We start from the raw sequence: 24,452 nt of genomic DNA on the forward strand, positions 1-24,452 counted from the left end.
GCGCCCCTCACGTGGGAAAAGGCGACTTTGCTATTCTGTTTCAAATGCGCCTTGTGAATAGGGCCGGTCTGGAGTGGGACACGCGATTCTGGCCGATTTCTAGGGGACCTGGATGGGGTGGGCTGTCAGGCGCGGCCCGGGGAAGGGGAGGCGTGCGCCCCGGAGGAGGAGGACGGCTGTCGCCGGGGCTGGCATGAGGCCCGGAGGCACGAACGGGCAGGAGATGCTGGAGCGGCCCGGCGTGGCGCCCACACCCTGGCGGGAGAGGGGGAGGGGCAGAAGGAACCACCAGCAGCAAGGATTGCTGGCAGCCAAAGGTCAGAGTGCGAAGGGCTCGGCTTCACGTCTTTAAACCTTGCCCTAAGCTCTGTGTCCTACGCTGCTCCAACCCTGGCCCACACCCAGCCTGCCGACCTGTGCCAACTGGCGGGAACTCGCGTGTCCAGGGCACCACCGCTGGGTACCGACACGCACAGTGATCCCGTGACACCGGGCCGTTTCACTCGGTCGTGTGGCGCTGGGCGGGCAGGACTTCCAGGTCAGCCCCGTCCAGCCCGTGAGACACAAACGCTCCTCTCGGCTTGCTTTCCACTGCCCCACCCCCAGGAGCAGGTGCAGACAGCTGGGTGGGGGGGTGGTGAGACGCTCATCTCCCAGCTCCCCACACGGCCCCTGAAGGCTTAGGAGGTGGGGCAGGGACAGGGGCAGAGAGGGCCATGGACACAGGCCAGCAGGTGAGGAAGGAGGAAAGAGAACAGACCCCCACGGCACAGCCCACAGTCGACTCGTATCCTCCAAGCATGCACAGAGCCCACAGATAGCCTCTTCTGAAGTTTTATTAATTGTTTCTACACACGTGACTGAAAACAGTATACTCAATGGGATGGAACCTTATACCCTGAGAAGTTCAAGTATAAATAAATTTGTGCTGCCTTTAATGAGCCCACCACTCTTTTATGCGGGAAAACACATCTAACCTTGAAAGACCCAAGCAATTCCTTCTTCAGTCTCTACGGAAAAGGTCAGACACATCAGAAGGGGGAGGCTGTTCCTTCTGATGGGTCCCTGTTGTCACCTGGCCATATCTATTGTTCTGAGAGCAGAAAAAAACAGTGGATTTTTGGTTAATGGGTGAAATGTTCAAGCATCATAAGCTGTGTCCGTGGAGGACCCGATGGAGGAGATGTGATTCGGGGGTGGTCTCATCTGGTCGGTTCAGACACCATTGTCTTCACCAAGTGCTCTTAACTCTCAGCAAACTTTGGGTTCATGACTGTCGTGGTGGCGCTCTTGAAAAGGGGGTTGTCCTGGTGGGAAAAGCGACGCGACTCGTCAGTGCAGGACAAGAAGGAGCCAGGAGTGGGGGTGGCCTTCCCACAGTCCCAGCTCTAAGGATGAGCTTCGGGGACAGGTGGACAGAAGTCACAGAGGCGGGGGTCACAGGGGCGGGGGGGGCCTGACCCCCAGGACAGCCACTCACATTGTTCCACTGGGACTTGAGCTTCTCCTTCTCAAATCGCCTGTACTCCCTGAGGTCACTCACGTGGGTCAGAACCTTCCAGATGCCCAGCAGGAGGATGCCGATGAGTACGACCCCCGCCACGATGCCCCCCACGATGGGGGCAACTTGGGGGCCCGTCGCACACTCTGAGGCAAGGGAGAAGTACGCACTCATGAGTGTTTCGGGCCCCACGTGTGCCCTGCCCCAGGACACGGTCCAGTGCTTAGGGGGACACAGCTTTCCCACCACTGGGCTCACCATCAAGGCAACAGGTGGGGAAGTGAACCGCAGCCCCAGGCCCCGGCCAGGGAAGGGGCAGGGCAGGGCACAGACCAGGCCCTGCGGTTCCAGATGAAACTTAAAGGCCCCTTGTTTACACGGGAAGAAAGTGGGGCCAGGACGCCAGTAGCCAGGGCAGCCTGGACAGGACGCCAGCCTCCTGAGCCAGCTGCCACCATGGACAGCCGGTGGCCCCGTCACCAGAACCTACTGAGACTGAGTCAGTACTCAGGCAGGTGCGGTGCCCGAGGCCCCCGACACACCTGGTAGCAGGGGTGAGGGATGAGGACTCGCCTAGTGAAAGCATTCCTGAGGAAACCAATGGCGGCGTCCTGGGGCCCCCACCCTCCTCCTCCAGGGCTCTGGGCTGCAGTGTGTCAGGCCTCAGCCCCTGACCCAGGGAACAGGGCCCTTATTTGCCTGACCCTGGGTGCCCGTGTTTTCATGCGCTCCATCATCCTGACCTTTCTAGCGGGCCTTGGCGTCCTACAGAGGTTAAACAACTTGGCCAAGGGTGCACAAAACCACGTGTCACCGAAATCTGCCCGTCAAAGAAACCTGGCGAGAGGTGTCCACCCTGGCAGGCCGGAACCTGCAGCCCCAGACTCAGGCCGTGAGCTCCAGGCCACACAGAGGGCCTGAGCCCCACCTGCCCCTCTGGGGTTCCCACCGCGGGGAGGGGAGCTGGGTGCGGGTCTCAGTCCCACTTGGGCACTGGCGGATGGCTTGCCCACACCTGCTGCATTCGCCTGAGCGCCTCGGCCCCCCAGCCTCTGTCTGTCCCCTCAACCTCTCTGAGTAGGAAAGGAGTGGGGTGCTGAGCATCTGTGTGCCCTGAATGCCCCTGGGGGCCACCCCAGAACGTACCCCAAGGGGCATCGGTGTCCCTAAGTCCCAACACCCACACGTGCTTTGTCACCGTCACCCAACGTGTGCCCCCTAAAACCCGACCCGACCCCCACACACCATCCGCTGCTCCCGACCCCGTCCCCATGCTCCACTCAAGCGCAGGCTCTGTCCCCACGCCCCGGCCACCTCCACACCTATCCTTGTCAGCGCCTCGGTGCCTGCGTCACGCAGAGGCCCTTTGTGGGTCCACGTCCGAAAATGCAGCTCAGAGTTGTCCCTCACTCTTCTGAAAACTGCCAACAGCCTCTTGGTATGTTTGGAGAGAGACCCAAATGCCTCCCGGGACTCACCGGGGCCCGTAAAGACCCAGCGCCAAGGGCCTCTGACCCCCCAGCCTTCACTTCGCTTTGTGTGGCTGCCCTCATCCTGCGGTCTCAGCTGCGAGGGTCCTCTTCCCAGAGACCTTCTGACCTCTGACCTCTGGGGCATCGCCCCCCTCCCGTCTTTGCACCTCTTGACCCTGACCACAGTCCTGCGCTGTCTCGGGTACTGGCATTTCAGGTGTTGGCCCAGCGTGTCTCCATCCCCTTGGAAGGTGAGACCCCACAAGAACAGGACTGGCGTCCCCGTGTCCTTAGCCATTACTGGGCCAGGGACGGCCCTGGGTTGCAGCGACAGACTGCAGGCAGCATTTAGAAAGCTGACCCCCTCCAGGGCTGAGATCTCAGCGCGGGGATCTCCAAAAGCCCGCAGGGGTCCTCACACAGCTGTCCCTCGCCCAGTTCTCGGGACCCACAGCTCCAAGCCCCAGTCAGCTGTCAAGTAGGAGGTAACCAGCCTGAGAACCGTCCCCTGGCTCGGAGCACCGCCTCTCAGGTGTCACCGGTGAGGCAGGGAGGGGCCGGTCCAGGAGGACCACAGCTGTGGACAACTCGCCAACCCCCAGGCCGGCCTTCTAAGTGGGGAGACATTGTGGCCACCCCGGAAGTCTCACCTCGGCTGTCATCCACGTAAATGTCATAGCTGTCCCTGCCAACCCGCTGCCGCAGCGTGTAGGTGATCCAGCAGCCGTCCACGTCCCGCTCCTTGCACGTGCGCCCCTTTTCCGGGGGCTTGTTCAGCGGGCCCACATTCCCGCACACCGAGGTACAGTTACTCCCCGAGTGGCTCGGGTCAAATTTCAGGCACTGGGCACACAACCTGCGCAGGAGAGGAGCGTGGGACTGAGCGCAGGTGCACGGGGTCTCAGGCGCCAGGAGGGCTCCCGGGTGGGGTGACACGGGCGAAGCCTTCGGGGAGGAGGAAGGGGCTCCCGGAGGAGTCCGGGGGCAGAGCTGTGGGGACCCGGGAGCTGGAGAGCAGCATGGGTGCGGGCGGGGCGGGGCACTCACAAGTAGCGGCCGCAGGGCGACGGGCAGCCCAGGCACTCCAGGCACAGGGGCGGCTGGTAGCCGGTGTCACACTCACACACGTTGCAGACACAGCGGCCGCGCCCGTTGCACTCAAAGCCGTCGGGGTTCAGGCAGCCCCGGGTGGACCTGTCACACTGGCACGCGGAGCCCTCGAAGCCCGGGTTGCAGGAGCACTTGCCGCAGGAACAGGTGCCCCGCTCTGCAGGACAGCAGCCGAGACTCGGCCCCGCCCATCCGGCCCGCACCCGTCCATCCGTCCGTCCACCTGTGTGTCTGTACCTGCTTAGCCCCATGCGGCTGCATTGGGCTCACTGGGTCCTCCCGTCCACGCCCCCCCCCCCCTCCCGCTCACCCGGGTCCACCCGGGTCCGCCCCTTCCCCCTCCCCCCCCCCATCCTCAGCCCCGCTTACCTGGCTCTACCCAGGGCCACCCGTCCCTCCGTCCACGTCCCCGCTCCCCCTCACCCCAGCTCTCCCTCACCCCTGCTCACCCTTGCCCCCGCAGACCAGGCCATCATAGCGCTCACAGTTGACGTTGTCGCACTCGCAGAAGCGCCCGAAGATACTCTTGTTGGGGACGTCACTCTGGTGGCACACGCACTGCCCGCACAGGCAGTCCCCCAGCCCCGAGCAGATGAGGGAGTTGTTGTCCCTCCGGCAGCTGCCCTCCAGCTCCTGACTGCTCCGGCCCTGCGTCTGGCATTCACAGTTCTTCCCGATGTAGCCGGCGTCGCACCTGCAGCGGGAGGGGCCCCGGGTCAGGCCCCCTTCTCCCAGAGCTGCGGCCCTGGGCCACACCGGCCCCACACCTGCCCGCACCACTTCACCTGCAGATGCCACACTCCATGGAGCCCTTGTCACCACAGAGGCTGCGGTTCTGGCTCATGTCCCTGCACTGGCACTCGCACTGGGGAAGGACGTGAACGGTCACCGTGTCCGTGAAGCCCAGGGCCCGGATGACAAAGGACTGCTCGTGGATGCACTCTGTGGCCGTGACCTTCACCTGGAAGGTGATCTGTGGTGGAGAAGAGCAGGGCTCAGGCAAGGCCGGGACAGCAGGCTCCCACCCCGCTCCCGTGTCCTCGCCCTCGCCTGGACGTAGGGGTTTGTCCCGGGGCCAGGCCCGAGTAGGCAAGGGGTGTGTGCTTGGTCCCAGGCCTGGAGAGTATGGGTCCACCCAGTGTGAAGGGAGATACTTCAGTAAAAATTTATGTGTGACATTTAGCGAGTAACATATCTGAAGGAATTCCAATGTCACATTTAAAACTGCAATAAAAGCGGTGTTTTGCTGAATATTAGTTCACAGCCAGAAAAAGGGAAAATTTAATTCTCATGGGCATAATAAATTCAAAGTATTATGGAAATAACTTAAATATCAATGTTTATCTAATCATCTGTGTGGCCCATGCTTTAGTATCTTTGCAAAACACACAGCACACATATATACACACACCACACGCATATACACACGCGCGCACACACACGTACACAAATCAGGAAACCGGACCAGACTTGAGGTGTGTGGAAAGGACTCTGCTCCTTGCTGGACACACTGCCCAGCATCTTGCCCCAGGGGGCGCTGCCATCCCCTCTGTCCTCCTGCACCCGGGAGCCCTGTGTTGAGCAGTGTGCTGAGGGTGATACCCCCTGCTTGTCCCTGTGCTTGCCCCGTGTGCCTGGGTGCACTCCTAGCTGTCCCTGGGAGAGAACCTTCCCGACAGTCGGAATGGGGCCTCACCGGGACGTTGATCTGGACTCCGTCACAGTCCCCTCTGGGCTGGTCCACCTGTGATACTCCATTACTGCAGAAGGAGTCATAGGTGATTTTCAGGGTGTTGGGGACAGTGTTGTGGTCCAGAAAGACCCTGGAGGAGAGTTTCTGCCGGCAAAAAACGGCTACAGATTAGGGAGCTTCCTCCCGCTGTCCCCAGGCCCTTCCTGGCCAATGGCTCTGAGGCCTCTCCATTTCTCACCCCTCCCTCCTCCCCCCACATGCCCGCTGAGAGCTGGGGAGGCGCTAGGTCCTGTGCCCCGTGCAGGTGCGAAGAAGGTTACTAACGCCACGGCCCCGCGAGAGGCCAGGAGGGCACAGATGGGGACAGACGCAGCCGTGAGAATGGGGACTTGACAGTCCCGCCCACCACTGAGTGCCCAGTGCCTGGCACAGGGTAGGAGCTGGAAAACCCATTTAAGGGAGTGGGAGACAGACAGGGACAGAGAGGGAGAGAGAGGAACAGAGTCAGAGTGAGTGAGCGGGGACAGGTGACCTTGCCATTGGTGTGTAGACAGAAACACTGGGCAGCGGCTGGTGCTCAAGAGGTACTGCTCTGGGGGTTAGGGGCTCTGCAAGGGTACATGGAACACACAGAACCCCCTCGACAGGGCTGTAACTCGACACCCTCATCGGGTGCTCTCGCCACCAGGAACTTTGGCCTACAAGGGGGCTCCGTATGGGGGAGGCGAGGTTCGGGCATGGGACGAGCCGCTCCATCCCCAGGGAGGGCATGGCTGCCCTTCGGGAAGAGCCAGGCTCCGTTGCCCAGGAGGCCTGACGGTGGCCCCCGGGGGCAGGGCAGTTCTGTCAGGCCCACCCTTCTGTTGACCTGCAGCAGGGAGGGCGGGGTGCCTGCGACAGCCCCAGGGACCCCGGCTGAGTGCCAGGGGGACTCACATTGTAGGCGTTCTTAATGAGCTGCACCACGTTGCTGGAATCCTCTGACAGCTCCCCCACCGCTGACTTGGGGATGACCTCGGTGAGTTTCTGTTAGGTAAACAGACCACACGGTCACAGCTGCAGCCCTGGGGCCACGGAAGCCCATGGTTCCGTAACACCCCAGTTTCCTTCTTGCTCATAAAATGGCCCAGAGAGTCCCCCACCAGATATCTTATCGCATTCAGTTAAGACAGCGTGTGGTCAGTGGCTCAGAAGCTGAGCACTTGCCGATTTCCTCACTGTAAACACGCCCCCTCGGCCGAGCTCAAGCTTGTGACGTCACTGAACACAGAGCTGGGAAGAGCGCGCCTCACCGCCGTGAGAGTGTCCCCACCATGCGGCTGTATCAGGTGCAAACAACCAAGGGCATAGAGTCGTAGGACGTGCCAAAACCACCAGGAAGGGATCAGTTCTGAGCATTTTAATATGTTGATATAATTTAATTTTAATAACGACTGTGTGGGGCGCCTGGGTGGCACAGTCGGTTAAGTGTCCGACTTCGGCTCAGGTCATGATCTCGCGGTTCGTGAGTTCGGGCCCCTTTTTAGGCTCTGCACTGACAGCGTGGAGCCTGCTTGGGATCCTCTCCCTCGCTGCCCCTCCCCTACTCATGCTCTCTCTCTCTCTCTCAAAATACATAAATGAACTTAAACATTTTTTTAAAAAAAAAGACTGTTAAGCAGGACTGTAATAATCGGCTCCAGTAGGACCCGGGTCAGCTGGTCCCGTGGCACCTGCACGTGGGCAGTGTGGCGTACCTGGACCGCCCGGACAGCTCTGTGTTCCCTCCTTCCCCTCACACTACCTCTCCCGGAAGATTGCATCATGGCTCACTTACAGAACTGATGGTTGAGTCACTTCTCTGACCCAATGCCCTCCCGTAACTCCCCGGAGAGACTCCAGTCACCTCCACGGAGTCCACCAGGACTGTCACGGCCTGGCCACCAACGCCCTCTGGCCTCTGCTGCCCTCTCCCCTTCACCCCCGGGGCGGGACCCCACCGTGACTCCGGGAAGCCAGGCTCCTGTCCTCTGACCTGCCTCCACTCTGATGCAGGTGTACCAAGGACAGTGCAACAAATGCTCTCCTCACAGGCTCTGGGTCACCTCGATGTCCCTCACCCAGAGCCCCATGAGTCGGGGTCAGGAAACAGGCTCAGATCTGCCAGGGCACTGTTCATGCTAGTGGGTTTGGGATTCAAATCTCCTGCTTCAGCTTCTACTCCATCACCACGCTGTCCTGTCCCAATAGCAAATTACTGGGACCTGCTACGTCTGATAGAACGGCCTCCAGGTCCCGACCTGCCCATGTTCACGCAGCCAGCACAGGTGGGCAATCTTCTGTTACGAAGCCCCCGGCCATCGGCCCTGCGCTGAGCCACTGTCCCTGTGGTCGGGCAGGCTTCCACTGCCCGCCTGCCCCAGGACGGCTCCTAGACACCTGCCCCTCCCCCTCCTCTGTGTCCCCTGCAGGGTCCTGTCCTCCTTTGGAGTCTGGAGAACTGACAGCAGGAGCTGCTGACTCTGCGACGCCCCCTCCCCGGCGCCCCACGCCTCCCACGGAGGGGGAGGGGCTGGCAGGTGCTCTCCCAGCCCAGCAGAGCTGAGAGGAGGCCAACCCGGCTCAAGACGGCTGTGTGCACACGCAAAACAAACACGGTGCCGGACCGAGGGCAGGAAGGACGGAAGAGAAACTGCCCCAGGAACAGAAAGTTCCCCATGTTCTAGAAGAATGGAACAAGAACAATAATTCCGTGAAATCAGGACAGACCCAGGGTTCCCAAAGCAGAGAAGGAAGTGTCAGTGTGTGAGAGAGTTGGCTTCTGAGTGGCGGGGCAGCTCTGGCGGGGGCCCAGGGCTCTGCAGGGTATCCGGGGGTGCTTCCTGGTGAAATGCCGCCGGCCTGAGGTCCTGCACTTGCCCATATGTGCCTGATAAACGCGTGAACCGCTCACGCTCAAACGTATTGGGACATAAAACAAGAAGGAAGCCTCTGATCTGCAGAAAGACTTTCTACGTTGTAGCAAAAATGGAAACATGGTGACTGGATTTCACCAACAGAGAACATCCTTCTTCCTTCCTCCAACCGCACAGAGCCCAGAGTGGGCACCCCCGCCTGCCGTCGCCTGTCGCCCGCCCAAGCGCAGCTCAGCCCGTAGAGATGCAGGGTGCCAGCACCACTGACATGCCCGTGCCCGCCCTGCTGCTCAGGACCCGATGCCACCGACCTCATAGGTTTTCACCATTCTCCTGGTCACGGCGAAGATGGGCTGGATGTTACTTTCAGCCAGTTTGTGAGCCAGCTGGCCCACCGACGGGTAGTCCTGGTGGGGAGACAGACGCCTGGTCAGCCAGTCCCGGGGGTCAGGGACACACTACCAGGCTATCTGGCCGCTCCCACCTGGGGCCCAGAGGCCCAGCCTCCCACCCCCGGACGATTCCATGGTGCAGTTCGATCCACTGCAGGTGAGGGCAAGTTCCTGTGACAGGTGCTGACCTTTCCAGACCAGAGGATGCCCAGCTTCTCCATGCTGAGGGGCAGCGTGCCCCACGAGGAGCTGTCCCCGCCTGAGGTGCGGCCCCCTTGCGCCAGCCCCCTGGACCCCTAGCGCTGCCTCCTTGCTCCCCTGGGGCGGAGCCCAGGTGGGCCTTCCCTCCCAACCCCACCCCCTTCCCACCCCCGTGCTGCCCACTCCCTCCCAGGACCAGAAGGCCACCTACAAATTCATTGCTCCTTTTGTACATGTTGTCCTCCAGGTGACAGCGGCCGTCATTGGGGGTCAGGATGGCGCCCAGCTTCCCGTCACCCGCAAAGTGGAAGCCGTCGTCCGTGGCGAACACCAGCAGCCGGGTGACATTGCGCCAGCCGATTTCCTCCTGAGAACACAGCAGAGTTAGCGGCCTCGGTTTCCCCAGTGGGCAGAGCGCAGCGTCGGGGCTGGAGCCAGGCGGCCCCTCTCACACAGCACCTCCGCCGGGACCGGCCGCGGGGCTCGGGGTCCCCGTGTCCAGGCCGGATTCTAGCACCGTGGCCTGCTCCTGAGGTGTCTGCGGGACAACCTCCCGATGGCCGCGCCCACGCACAGGAAGCGCTGGGGGTTCAGACCAGGGACTGGGAAATACGCCACAGAAGGAAAGAAAACACTCACGGAAATGTTTACTACCGTGTAAAAACGTGGCAGACACAAAAGATGACAGAACCTGAGGACACGCAAAGGGACAGGGCAAGCCCCGGGGACGTTAGCGGCCCGTGTCGTCCACAGGACAGCACGCGGAAATGGAAATGTGCGTCTGGGGTGCAGCAGGAGACACTGGGAGATTGGAGTCGTCCGAGTCAAGTCGTGCATTTACATCATGACCAGCAGGCGGGAAGGCCAGGGTCAGCAGGGGGCAGGGGGAGGCCTGGGGCCAGGGGCGGCAGACACGTGCCTGGGGACGCCTGGCAGGGGATGCTCCCTCTCCCTGGGTTTGGGGGCGTTCTGGGGAGCAAGGCTGGTCGGGGCCTCCCCTTGGGTGGGGTCTGGGGACCGGGGCGGGGCTTCCCCTTGGGTGGAGTCTGGGAACCAGGGCTGGGCGGGGCCTCCCCCTGGGAGGTCTGGGGACCCGGTCTGGGCGGGGCCCCCCTTTGGGTGGGGTCTGGGGATCTGGGCGGGGCCTCCCCTTGGGTGGAGTCTGGGAACCAGGGCTGGGCGGGGCCTCCCCCTGGGAGGTCTGGGGACCCGGTCTGGGCGGGGCCTCCCTTTGGGTGGGGTCTGGGGATCTGGACGGGGCCTCCCCTTGGGGGGTTCTGGGGACCAGGGCTGGGCGGGGCCTCCCTTGGTGAGGGTGTGGGGACGGGGGCTGGGGGGGGGGGTCTCCCTTTGGGGTTGGTCAGGGGACCCGGGGTGGAAGGGGCCTCCCCTGGGAGGGGTGTGGGGACCCGGGCTGGGTGGGGCCTCACCTGGCAAGCGGCGACCTGCATCATGGCGTCCAGACCGCCCTCGGGGGCGTCCAGGTTTCCGGAAATGAGCTGCTTCCCCACCTCGGTCTGGAACTGGTGGGAGTTGTTGGTGAGCTTCAGCACGTGCCTGAAGGCGAACGGCGCCTGGCACTCCTTCTCTTTGTTGGGGCACGGGTTCTTCAGCTTCTCGGGGTGCGTGTTCACGAAGGGGAGCACCGTCTTGTCCACGAAGGACCCGAAGCCTGAGGGGTGGGCGGGACGAGTGGGGTGGGCAGGAAGCCCGCCCTGGAGCCTCTGTTTTCCTACTGCGCAGCAGGGCACGTGTGCACGAGTGTGATCGTGTACGAGTGTGAGCACGTGCACGCACGGTGTGTGAGCGCATGTGCACGGATGGAGGATGTGCCCGTGCGTCCCTGCACACGGCTCGGGAGGAGGCTGACGGGGGAGTCAGGCGTCTCCTTTGCCTTACGCACGTGTGTGCCCGAGACTCGCACGTGGCAAGTGAGTCGGTGCAGGTCAGGACGCTGCCGGTTTGCCGGCTTCTGTCTTTGCCGGCGTGACTGCTGTGCGGCCCCGGCCTACTCTGCTGACTATTTGTTTTTTTAATGAGTAGCACGGTAGAGGTTTTGTTTTTTGAACATATCAGAAAACAAAGGAGAAGGAAGGAGAGGAGGTGGAGGGCTGGATGGCGTTGACAGCGCCCGGGGGTGGCCCCCCGGGGTGGCCTGTGTGGGGCCCTGGCAAGCCCCCCCAGTGCCCTGCCTGGCAGAGGCCCCGGGGCAGCAGGGCCGGCCAGGACTGAGGGGGGGAGCCTCACCGATGCGGCCCGACTCGGTGATTTCGTTGAGAGCCCGGAGCAGATCACCCCCCAGCTTCTTGACGTTGATGAGGTCGTCCAGCATGGAGTAGGAGAGGTCCATCAGGTAGTACAGGTCGATGGGGTAGCCCTTGGCCCGCCGGAAGGTCACGTTGAAGGCAGCCGCCTGACCTGTCGGTAGGGACGGGGCAGAGAGAAGGCATCTCAGGGGCACTGACCTGCCCCCCACAGGTCCCGAAATGTTCACTATTGCCCCCTTCTCCGTGGCCCGTGGACGAGTCACAGGGCGCCCAGCTAGATGGAGCATTCGGACACACGCACACCGCCGAGCACTCGTTCATCAGGCGCTGTCGAGGTACACGTCTACTTGGCTGTCCCTGCAAGCCACGCTCTGCGCCCCCAGCATGGGGCAAACCCAGCCATCCTGGTGCAGGCCCCCTTCCCGATCACATCCCCTCTGGCCCCTGTCTGAGTCACAACACGTTCTCATGTGATTGCTGGCTTATTTGTCCCAGACCTAGGGCGCCCCGTCACATAGCAGATGCTCAATAAATCGCCAAAGATCAGGGACGGCGTGACTGAGTTGTCTCTCTGTCCCGTTTCCAGCCCCCAGCTCCCTGCAGGACTGCCATCACGGAGGTAAGGCTGAGGGACAGACTCCACCCCGTCCTGCCCTGGCCTGTCCACTGCATGGTCCTACGCCTTCCACCACAGCCACCTTCCCAAAGGGCACTTCTTAGGGCACTGACAGGGTTCTGCGGTCAAGTCAGTTTGAGCAACACTGATTTAAACAGTCATTCGAGTTCCTTGGCTACAGGACTTATCAGAGCCTTTGCTCTGCCAAGAGCACCTGGCATTCTGAGAGTGGGACAGAAGAGTGTTTCCCAGATGGTTGCTTCTCCCTTTTGGAAAGGACGCAGAGCAGAGGCACATAGCCACAGGTGGTGGGTGTGGGGGCGCCCTCCTGCAGGCAGAGGGGATGGGGCCACAGGGGTGCTCAGACTCCATCCTTGGGGTTTCCAACCGTCCTTGGATTCCTGCCCACCTTGCTGTCCGACCTGGCACATGGACACTTGTGCCATCGGTCGGCCCTGGCACCCAGAGCAACCGACACACATGCTCCTCGTCTGTGGCCGAGGCCACGCCTACCTGGTCTCAGGTAGAGTGTCACTTTCTGTGGGGACAGCTGCTTCTGGACGCCCTCCTGGTCGTCGTGGGTCTCGGCCAGGCTCCTGGGGTCTATGATGTCGTCAGCTGCACATCCCTTCAATAGCAGCTGCTCCCGGGTGTCACAGCGAACGGAGTCTGGCTCCCCCAGACCAGTGAAGTTCTGGGGGTGGGATCGGGGGTCAGGAGTCAGGAGGAGGGTGGAGAAAATGTGGGGGCCACACTGTGGGTGCTGCATGAGACTGGCCCTCGGGGTCACTCGAGGAGGCTGACCCGCCTTATTCCCACCTGGGATTCAAGACAGGTGTCCTTGTGGGGGTGGGGTGGGCGGGAGGCTGGGCAGCCGGGAAGACACCTGCCTTCCAGTGGCCCCTCCGTGGGGCTCCTAGGTCCCCCCTGGTCTGGGAACCAGCCGTCTGCCCTCCACTGCCTCCGGCAGCAGAGATGACGGAAGGACCGATGTCTCCAGCCCCAGGCTGGCCCATGGCGGGGTCCCTCAGCAGCCCCAGAGCCGGGAGCACCCGGCCAGGGGTGTCCACGCCCTTCAGCAGCCTTCATCGGAGGCTCTGCCCTGAGAAAAGGCACGTGGCACCCGGGGAGCCCTGGGTCCAGGGCAGTGTCCTCACGACCCCACGAAGACCCCTGGGTTCTGACAGCACGGGGCAGGAGAAGGGCCCACGTTCGGTGGCACCAAGGGAGGACACGCTAAAGACAGGTGTGCGGCTCTCTGCTCCTTTCACAGAAGGAGGCTCAGGAAGGGTAAGGCGGCCACGCGGGAGGCCGGCCCGGTACAGCCGGGGCCACGGAGGGGCCACGAGGGCTGGCGCTTCCTGGGCTGCCTGTCTGTCCCTTTGGAGCTCTGTCGGTGCGTGAAGTACTTGAGACATAAAGCGAAATCCACAGGAACAGACAGAGTCCCAAACGGGATCCCCGTGGAAGGAAGCGAGGCCAGCTGTATCCCCAAGGAACGGAACGAGCCCACGAAAGGGAAGGGAGAAATCCAACTGGCTGGCAGAGGTTTCCCCCCCGGGCTGTGGCCGTGCCGCATCCGAGCAGAGAGACCCCACCACACCCCACTTCTCTGTAGGCTGCTGGTGGCCGGGGTGCGGGCTGGCAACTCGGAAGCCGCTGCCCCCGCCTCGTAGGGTTGAGAAAAGGAGGACGTGTACTGCAGCTAACCGGAGGCAGGCTTCTCGAGAAAGGGAACCAGAACCTTCAGAGCAATGTCTGATCCCACCCTTGGGGCCAGGAGAGTGCGGCTGGGCCTGGAGCGTCTGGTTGTTCTGGAGTAAGAAAGTGCTCAAAAAAAGTGATGAGGGCACAGGCCGGCGGGGAGGGGGGGAGGGGGGGGAGGGGGAGGGTCCCAGTGGCCAAATGTGAAACCATTTGAGCCTCAGAATGACGGCGATAGATTGTAAAGCTATTGAATAAAATAAAAATCTATGGGGTCCACACTGATGAGAGAGAAGAGACTGTAGGAGCCGTTGCGGGAGTCCGTGAAGTGGACGCCACCACTTGGCAGCCCTCCAAGTGACAAGTGATTCGTGCCCGAATCACCTACGGGTGCCAACCTGAGCGGGTGTAAGCCTGGCGGGGAGCGGAATGTTTCCTGGCCTCGGCGCATCTCCCCACAATTACTTACTAACCGCAAGGAGTGAATAATGACGTCATGGCAGAGACGCCGGGCAGTCGCCCCCTCGGCTGGGCGGTCCACACTGGCATCACCAGTGTTGGGACGCGGTGACAGCACGAGTCCCGGGCAGGGCTCCGGCCAAAACGCACGCTCTGGGCCCAATCGGAGGGGAGGCCGGGCAAGCCCACGCTGAGGGCTTGCACACACCTGCTCCCCTGAACTCCGGGGAAATGTCAATGACGTGATGACGCAGAGCGAGGGGCGCCCTGGATTGGAGGCGACTAGGGGGGCAGAACACCTACGTGCAGAGCGTGACCCTGGGTCACCACACAGACAGAGGGAGATGCCATCGAAGGCATTATTGGAACTGGCAAACTTTGCGTAGAGCGTGCAGGGGTGATGAGGTGCCACGGGCAGTGTGGAGCCTTGGAAAAGTGTTTTGTGGTACTCTGAGGGGACGCATTGTGGTTAAGGACCCTTGAAGTATGAAGAATTAAGGGTCCCCCAGGGCGGGAGGGCATGGTCAGGATCCGGGGGTCCCCCAGGTCAGGAGGGCACGGTCAGGATCCGGGGGTCCCTGGGGCGGGAGGGCACGGTCAGGATCCGGGGGTCCCCCAGGGCGGGAGGGCACGGTCAGGATCCGGGGGTTCCCCAGGGCGGGAGGGCACGGTCAGGATCCGGGGGTCCCCGGGGCGGGAGGGCACGGTCAGGATCCGGGGGTCCCCCGGGGTGGGAGGGCACGGTCAGGATCCGGGGCTCCCCGGGGCGGGAGGGCACGGTCAGGATCCGGGGGTCCCCCGGGGCGGGAGGGCACAGTCGGGATCCGGGGGTCCCCCGAGGCGGGAGGGCATGGTCAGGAGCTGGGGGCGTCCCAGGGGAGGAGGATGTGGTCAGGAGCTGAGGGTCCCTCAAGGGAGGGGTTCTCTCTAGGAGGAGGGTGGGCCTGGGACAGGAACTGTCAATTTAGGGACTGTGCCCTGGAGATCTTATTATGGGTAAAACATAAAAACGAAAAAACGCAGCGGAGGAGTTAAGGTCCCGACACAGAACCGCCCACAACTTCTCCCCTGAAAGCTGTGTCCACTTCCCTGTGTGTCTCCTCGTGGTCTGTGGTCTGTGGTCAGGGCTCGTGCCTGGGCAGGGGGCACAGAGCAGGGGTCCGCCTCCCCTGGGGCTGCCCCGGGGTGGGGCCAAGTCTGCCTGTCCCTCTGACAGTCCCGTGCCCCTGGGCTGTGCCTGCCCCCCCGCCACGTCCCCCCGGAAACAGAGGGGTGGGCGCCCCTGGGTGCCAGCAGCTCCAGAGGCAGAGAGAGGGCGCCCGGCGGGGGGGTGGGAAGGCAGGAAAGGCAGGCCAGGTGTGGGGGCCCTCGGCGGGCGCAGCCTAAGGTGGCTCTTACCAGCTTCTGGCACCAGGCACAGCCGGGGCCCGACTCCACGCAGTCCCGGCAGTTGCTGCCCTTGAACTTGGTACACTGCTGGCCGAGGGCTGGGGGCAAGATGAGGCGGCTCCGTGAGCGGCGGCCTGCGCTGGCCAACCCCACACGGAGCCAGGGGCACTCGGGGCGGCGGAGATGGGTGCGGGTCAGGGGGTGGGTGGGGGAGGAGGGGGAGCCGGAGCACCAGGAGGGGTGGGAGGAAACCAGGCTTCGCGGGAGGGGGAGTGCAGGGAGACTGAGGCCCATTCCTGGGACTTGTTCCCAGGGGCGCCGCCCCTCCAAGGCTGGAACTCGGCCCTGGAGGATGCAGGGGGGTGGGGGGAGAAAGGGGCATGCCACGGACCGCATGGCCCTGCCTGCGCGGAACTCACCGGACCAGAGGGCGAGCAGACCCACCAGGGTGAGGAGCGGGAAGTGCTGGCACAGCATGTCCTGGGGACGGAAGGGGTCTCAGCGATGGGGCCTCGGACCCCACACTCTCCAGACTCTCCGGCTGGCTGGCCCACAGACGCGGCGCCCGAAGGCCCTGTGCCTGCTGCCCCGGGGTGGCCAGCCCCCCGGGAGAGGCCGAGTGCCCGAGGCGGGCTGTGCTGGCAGCAGGAAAGGAGGCCTGAGCGGCGTGGGGCTCACTGCTGAGCCCACCAGCCTCCAGGGAGGAGCAGGGAGTGGGCCTCCCTCCAGGGACACATGTGCACGCAGGCACACACCCGGGACACCCCCCCCCCCCCCCCGCTGCACCCATCACACACACACACACACACACACACACACACTGCACACTGCATGTGTGAGGCTGCACCCGTGGATGGGGGCTGCGGCCATCGTGTGCCCGAGTCCTCAGTGAACTGAGTGCCGATCTCAGAGCAGAGCCTGGGCTGGCCCGGGGCCTCCTGGCAGCTGCAGAACCAGTATGATGGGAGCACCTGCCGGGAGCCAGCCTAGCCAGCCGCCCTGCTCAGACGCCCCTGCGGGAGGGGAAGTGGGTGCTGCGGAGCCCACTGCTGCCTTGTCCGAGGCCACAGCCCTAGGCCGCCAGCGTTCTGTGTTTCCTGACACACACCTGCCGTCCTTAAACACCCAGCACCTGACGTTCGGCGTGGACAGGGCCCCGACACTGCCTGGTCCTGATGTTCCCAGATGCAAGGTCGTTGGGGCAAGGCTGGGGACGGGTGTTCAGGTTCTTGTTCTGGTTCCTCAAGGCAGACCTGGCACCTTCTAACCCACCGCCCGATGGGCAACACCTCCCTCGCCAGGATGCCACCCTCCCCTGAAGGCGCCCCGGGTTGGGGGCTGCCAGATCCTGGCTGGGCCCAAAGCACCGATGCCCCGGGTCTCAGAAATCCTCAGCTGGCTGTGGTCTTTCCACCAGACCGAGAAGGCAAACAAGGTGTAGGGGAGCCAGGAATCGGGAGCTAGCAGGCAGGAAGGGGGTCGCATTCTACCAGAAGCAAACATCCAGGGGCGCCTGGATGGCTCAGTTGGTCGGGCGCCCGACTTCGGCTCAGGTCATGATCTCACAGTCTGTGAGTGAGTTTGAGCCCCGCGTTGGGCTCTGTGCTAACGGTTCAGTGCCTAGAGCCTGCCTCGGGTTCTGTGTCTCCTTCTCTCTCTGCCCCTCCCCGGCTCACACTCTGTCTCTCAAAAATGAATAAACGTTACAAGATCAGTACAGCCCACCCAGAACGTCACGTGAAGGCCAGCTCGTCTCCCGAGGGCAGGCCTCTGAGGCCCTGGGGCTCCCCGCCCCCTGACACTGCCTGGTGGTGGCCGGCCAGGAGGGTGACCTCGGGGCCAGCAGAGGCCCTGACCCAGGGCCCATGGTCCCTGCCTTGCCTGCTGGGCTCAGATGCGGCCTGTAGGTAGGTCCCCGTTTGCACCCCTGTAACCCGTGTCTCTGCACCCAGAGGCTCTGGGTGAAGGAGAACCAGCCGGGGCTCCCCTGCTCCTGTGGCGGGGTTCCTGTGCGTATTAGCCCCGTCCAGTCTCAAGTTCCCATCTTTTTGGAGGTGCCCCTGCTCCCTGGTCCCCACCAATATTATGATCAGGACCCAGAAATGTCAAAACAGAACACTCCATCCTTCCTGTTCAGGGTCAAAATTGCAGAAGCCACGTGGCACTGTGGCTTCCTGGGTCATAGCAGTGGCCACATGGGCCCAGGCAGCAGTTTTCAGTTTACTGCGGCCAAGCCCGTTCACGAAAGAAAGCCCCTTGTCTCCCACTGTGGGTGCGTGGGGCTCAGACGAGGCCGGTCCCGGTTTCCATCTGGCCCCTCCAAAATTCCACAGCTGACCGCCAGTGCAGACCAGCCCGGGGCTGACCTGGCCACCGCCCCAGGCACATTCGGTCTGTGGGTAGCGGCCCCCTAAAGAGGCCGCTCCAAGTGGAGGGTGGAGGCCCTCCCCAAGTGCCCAACCATGCCTGCGCTCCCTCAGGGCAAGCCCGTGCCACAGCCCTGGGGAAGGGGCACGTGCTCTCCTGTGGCCACAGACTGGACCCCAAACATTCACAACAACCAGCACGAGAGCTCCTGGGGTCCTCGCATGGGGAACGGAGACCAGCGGCAGGATGTAAACCTGGGTTCCCGTTTTCCCGACACACTCCTCCCACAGAGAGGGAGGGAGCCTTGATTACGGTAAGAGGTAAGACAGCCCACAGGCTGTGATGTCCTGACATTGACCACAGGAAGCTGGGTGGGGGCTGTGGCTGCCCTCTCTCCACGCGATCCTGGCCTGCAGGAGATGGGGGCGGCCACGGAGGACCCGTGTGTCCCCCAGCCTGGTGGGGTGGGGGCGGGGTGCCCCGACACAGGGTGGCTCTGGCCTGCAGCCAGCCCTCCTCTCAGCCTCGGGCGGGTGGGGGCGGGTGGGGGCGGGTGGGGGCGGGTGGAGCCCCCTCCTCCCTGGGCCTCAGGGGGCGGGGCTGCCGTGCACCTGCCCGGCAGGCAGGACTGGCCCTCAGAGGCCAGGCCTCGCCTGAGACCGGCATCCTGGAGCCACACAGACCGGGCCCCCTCTGAGCGCAGTCCTGCAGCCCGGCTCCCGCTACAGCACAGGGTGTGGGTGCCCGAGCCCTGATGGCCGCCCTGGCACACTGCCTCGGCTTCCTGTGAGACCGCAGCTCTGGGTGGGGGCAGGCTTGGAGAGCACTCCAGTGCACCCCGGCACCCGGCACCCATGGGCACCCGACTCGTCAGGACCCTGGCTCGGGAGCTGGAGGGCAAGTGGGAGGCCCCGGCTGAGCAGGGCAAGGAGGGGGACCCCAGGCTCCAGGGCCCAGCCAGGAGTCCTGAGGCACGGGCACCCTGCTCCAGCAGCCTCCAGGCCTCACCTCCCCGGACCCGGACCCGAGCGCGGCCCCTCCGGTGGAAAACCCGAAGTCTAGGCAGCTTGAGCTACCCCAGGCCCTCCACGACTGTGAGGACTCTGCCCTCGAGGAGGCTGCTGGCACAGCCTGGGTCCAAACTGCAGGAAGTGGTGACTCCCAAGTCACGGGCAGGGTCGGCCCCCCCAGACCCAGAGACCCGGGGCCCGAGGCACCCAGTGGATGCAGCTGACCAGGGTCTCCTTTGGCAAGAGTAAAGCCCTTAACAGCCAGGTGAGAGGGCAGGGAGCATCCGAAGAACAACACGCTACATTCCTCCCCAATCTCTCACACACAAACACAACCCATATTTGGTAAAAGACAAGAAAAAGCAGAAACATTAGAAAGAAAAAAACTTCAGGCAGCATGCCGAGGGAGTGCACAGTGTCTGACTCAGGACAGTAAGCTGGTGTCAGATCAGGTTTCCCGTCAAAGAGGAGGCGGAAAAAAAGGCAAAAAAAGTGTGGGGGCCCGTGTGGCTCGGTCGGTTGAGCGTCCGACTTCGGCTCAGGTGGTGATCTCACGGTCCGTGGGTTCGAGCCCCCCGTCGGGCTCTGTGCTGACAGCCTGGAACCTGGAGCCTGCTTCGGATTCTGTGTCTCCCTCTCTCCCTGCCCCTCTCCTACTCGCACACTGTTTCTCTCTCAAAAATAAATAAGCATTTAAAAAATGAAGAAGAAAATCCCTTCAGAAACTTCCTCTATCTCTACCCACGCAACTTAAAAGTATATAACCAATTGTTCCTGACGCCCCCAGTACCCCTCTTTCTGCCCACGGTCCTGTGCCCGTGCTTTAATAAAACCACCTTCTTGCACAGAAAACGTCTTAAGAATTCTTTCTTGACTGTTCCCTCCCGGCCCACATCACATCAAAAGATGAAGGTTTTGCAAAAGTACAAACCCTCACGTTAGGCCACTCCAGGTCCCCAGGGCTCACTGCCCATCAGGATGGCTCAGGCCTGTGGGGTCAGAAAACCCACCGACCTGGGTTTACGGGCCCGAATCAGGTGATGGAGGGTGGGCGAGGGGGAAGTCTCTGGCGAGGAAGTTCAAAGATGGGAGGCAGCCCACCCCCCCCGCCCCCATGCGGTACTCATCCCCGGAGCCTGCGGACTCAAAGCTGTTTCATGGTGAAAAAGCCCATGTCTACCAGGGATCTGAAACAGGCACCAGCCTTCTTAAACCAAAAGGCAGAGTATGGATATGGAGTCGCTTCTGCGTTCTATAAAAACACAGAATGGACAGAAGCTGGCTTCCGCGGGGGCGGCTGGAGCCACCACCTGCTGAGCACGGAGGCTCCGGACAGACCCAGGGCACAGAAAGCGCAGTGAGGCCAGAAGACGCAGGGCCTGTATGCTCCCTGGACCCCCAGCCCTACAAAAGTGTCTGCGAGGCACGTCGACTGTTGCCCACCTCACCCCTCGAAGTCTGACGGCACACATTGCAAGGGCCAGTTTCTCAGCATGTGGAAGAAGACGAGACACCCTCCCACGTATCAACTAGACATTTTAAAGAGCTCAGGGGCGCCTGGCTGGCTCAGTCAGGAGAGCATGCGACTCTTGACCTCAGGGTCGTGAGTTCCAGCCCCACGCTGGCTGCAGAGATTTCTTAAATAAATAAAACTTTGGGCACCTGGATAGCTGTCGGTTGAGCGTCCGACTCTGGCTCAGGACGTGATCTCACGGTTCGTGGGATCGAGCCTTGCATCGAGCTCTGTGCTGACAGCTCAGAGCCTGGAGCCTGCTTCGGATTCTGTGTCTCCCTCTCTCTCTGCCCCTCCCCTGCTCTTGCTCTCTCTCTCTCTCTCTCAAAAATAAATAAACATCAAAAATAAATAAATAAAAAGACATTAAAAAAAGAAATTTTAAAGCAATGTGATAAACACCTCTCAGGTCAGAGAGGAAGTCAAAATTATATTTGCAGACAACATCCTCTGTGCAATTCCACCTCTGTGCGGTGAAAACCCTCTGTGCAGGATGGGACGTGAAAACAGATGCCCGATGTGCTTTGGTTGCAGGTGAGGACAGGTGCACGTACGGGGACGGAAACGCAGAGGTGGGGGAAAGAGCAGGAAAGCTTTGGTAAGGGAGGCAGGAAATACACAGACGAGAGCAGAAGTCATGAATGGGAAACGCGAACAAAAAAGCGAAAATCGACAGATCGGACCTGCTTCCTGGGAAAAGGCAACGACCTTGGTATGATGATCGCCAAGCAGCTTGGGGAAGAAGGGTCAAGATAGCAGCGGTACTGCTGGGGGGCAGGGGGCAGGGTGACCCTGGCTCGTGGCCCGGGGCTGAGTCAGAGACAGGGAGTGGGTTGCACCCCAGCCTTCAAAGGGGATGAGCAGAAGTGGGGGTTCCCCAGGAAGGGGCCTCCTTCACACCAGAGGCTGGGTAAACTCCGTGGAATTCGGGGACATAAAATGATAACAGAACCAGAAGAGTGTATCTCTGAGTCAGGAAACCTTCTGAGCATAAAACTAAGGAAGGAAATACCAAGAAGACAGACTCAAAACGGGTCATGATCTCACGGTTCATGAGATCAGGCCCCACGTCGGGTTCTGAACTGACCATGTGGAGCCCACATGGGATTTTCTCTCTCTCAAGATAAATAAACTTAAAAAGTCAGTGATAAAGAGGCAAATGTCCCAAGAAAGGTGGTGGGCAGTCGTCACAGCCGGCTGACAAACATTTGACCAAGTGTGGTGGGCTAGCAGCCAAGTAGCCAACCCAAAGAGCCGGGCTTCCCGTCCACCTGTGCAGCTGGACAGCGGCCCGTGAAGCCCACCCTGCGGGCCCCGCGCAGCGGCGAAAGTGGGCAAGCGCCTATTCAGGGCAACTCAAGGTTCGCGGGAAAAGAAAAAGTGGATATATCCCAACGGGCCACGTTTCTGTCCGTCTGTGCCGCACCGGGGACCCGGGCCGGGGGCTCACGCAGAAGCCGGGCTCTGCTGGCTCCCTGACCCCCCCGGGAAGTGGGGTTTGAATTATACATTCGATTGTGGAGTCAGCTGGAGTCTGAACTACCGGTGGCCCTTGTCACGGATGGGGGGGCCTCCTCCGGGGTGCACACAGGTCCTTCCCATCCCCGGAGAGCAGGCGGCATCCTCGGAACAGTCTGCAAGGCCCGTGGTCAGTGTTCCCGTCTCTCGTGAAACCCCCAGGTGATGACCGTAATTTGCCCTGGGCCTCCTGCTGCCGCACAGGGCAGGCCGGCCACGGCACGGTCATGGCCACGGCCGTGATTGTAGGGCAGGGAGCTCCACCCAGGTTGCTACAGAGGCCAGAGGCTGAGCCTTCGGGAAATGAGTTACTCTACCCCCTCCCATTCTGAGCAGCCCGCCCCAGCCCTCCCACCCCGTCCTCTCCCCGGCGGAGCTGATCCCTAACCTCACAGAAACCCCACACGGGCCACTGGAGTCAGCACAACCCTCAGTCACCTGGACATAAGGTGCCCACAGAGGGAGACCCTGTGCCTGCCTGGGATGTAGCACTGAGGTGTCGGCTCGGCCGCTGCCACCAGAACCTGGGGTCCCCCCGCCTTCCACCCCGCCCCTGGCTGCCCCTCCTCCTCGCCCACTCAGGGTCCCAGGTGCCCCCAAAGGAGGGGAGCCCAGCCGGGGACGGCAGAGCAGGACCCCAGCCCTGGGTTGAGGGAAGAGGACGGGAGCCAGGACGAGGTGAGACCAGGGGACCGAAGGGCGGTGTCGGCCGGGATCCAGGGGGACCCCGGGGCCCAGACGCGGCTCCAGGCCCCCCACTCCCAGGAGGCCTCGGGACAGGCCCCCAGGAGCCTGGCTGTGGGAGGCTTAGTCACACACCTATGTCTGTTCCCCAAAACTCAGCTCTCACACGACACCTTCACAGCATTCGGACCGAGCTCGCAGACCTCTGACGGTCCAAGAAAAGCGGTGGACCCCTCAGCAGGAAAATGCACACGTACCACATGCACGCCTACAGACACCTACACCCCCCACACACACCCATGCACACCTACACACATGCACGCTTACAAGCGCACACATGGTGCACACCCCCTTGCACCCCCACGTCCACACACACCTACACACTCATACACACACGCACACTCACACGCAAGCACACACACAATGCACACCTATACACTCACACACGCCCATACACACATGCACACTCACATACAAGTACACACAACGCACACCTACATGCACCCCCACACCCATACACACATGCACACACACAAGTACACACATAATGCACACCTACACACACACACACCACCTACATGCCCCCATATACACTGCACACTCACACATAAGTACACACCATGCACACCTACACATGCCCAGACACACATGCACACTCACACACAGGTACACACAACGCACACCTACATGCACCCCCACACCCATACGCACCCTCATATACACACGCACACTCACACACAAGTACACACACAACGCACACCTGCACACACCCACATACCTACACACGCCCGTACACATATGCACTCACACACAAGTATACACACAACGCACACCCACACCCCCCACACCTCCACACACCTGACACACAACACACTCTCACATACCTCACGTGCAACACACACGCCTCACACTCAAATACTTATATAAACACACACATTTGCTCACACAATGCTCTCACACACGCACACACGTGTGCACCCTCTCACCCTTCCACAGGCACCCCCGCTCTCGCCCACACTCACCGCACACACCGCGGGAGGAGAGACCACCACAGCCAGCCTCAGAGGCGTGGAGAGGAGGGTCTCGGGCAGGAAAAGGGAGGCGAGCCGAGGCCCGCCAGCGCTCCCGCGGCCCGGCCCCTCCGGGGGGGGGGGGGGGGGGCGTCTCGCCTGCCCTCCAGCCTCCTCCAGGCTCCACGCCTCGCAGCCCCCGTGTCGGGGACTCAGGAAGTGCGTGTGGTTTGTCGAGAGCCCCTAGACCCAGAGACCGAGGCCCGGAGCTGCGCCCCGTCCTCCCGCCTGGGTCCTGTCCCCAGTTACCGCCGTCCCGCCTCTTTGTGGCTCTGACCACGGCGGGCACAGCGCTCCCCCTGGCTGGAGTGGACGAGCCCACGGTGGGTGGCGGGGACCAGGGCCCCCCCTCAGGGCTGGGCCGCTCCCCGGGGAAGAGCCGCGGGCCCAACCGGTCCCCCTTTAGGAAAGCGACCCCTGCCCCCCCCCCCCCCCCCCCCCCGTCCCCTCACCTCGCTGATGCCCTGGCGACCTCGGTGGGGTGTCCCGGCTGGGCAGGGAGGGGGCTCCGCTCTTTACCGGGCTGCGCTGTCGCGGCGAAGACGGCCCGCGAGCCCCGACGGCGGTGAGGGCACAGTGCTTCCTGTTCCCA

General features: G+C 62.3%; 1 protein-coding gene across 1 annotated transcript; it reads right to left on the reverse strand.

Moving 5' to 3' along the window:
- Nucleotides 1–818: 818 nt before the first annotated feature.
- On the reverse strand, nucleotides 819–24,452 carry ITGB2 (integrin subunit beta 2). The gene is made up of 16 exons (XM_058732227.1): nucleotides 24,313–24,452; nucleotides 16,118–16,178; nucleotides 15,708–15,796; nucleotides 12,660–12,840; nucleotides 11,511–11,681; nucleotides 10,694–10,935; nucleotides 9,475–9,630; nucleotides 8,982–9,077; nucleotides 6,713–6,802; nucleotides 5,780–5,920; nucleotides 4,869–5,056; nucleotides 4,533–4,777; nucleotides 4,021–4,240; nucleotides 3,624–3,829; nucleotides 1,481–1,647; nucleotides 819–1,307 (listed from the first exon to the last, which is right to left on the reverse strand). The coding sequence occupies exons 2-16, from the start codon at nucleotides 16,173–16,175 to the stop codon at nucleotides 1,245–1,247; spliced, it is 2,313 nt and encodes a 770-aa protein (XP_058588210.1). The 5' UTR covers nucleotides 16,176–16,178; nucleotides 24,313–24,452; the 3' UTR covers nucleotides 819–1,244.

The sequence above is a fragment of the Neofelis nebulosa genome, chromosome 5, assembly GCF_028018385.1.
Source record: "Neofelis nebulosa isolate mNeoNeb1 chromosome 5, mNeoNeb1.pri, whole genome shotgun sequence".
In the NCBI taxonomy this organism is placed as follows: domain Eukaryota; kingdom Metazoa; phylum Chordata; class Mammalia; order Carnivora; family Felidae; genus Neofelis; species Neofelis nebulosa.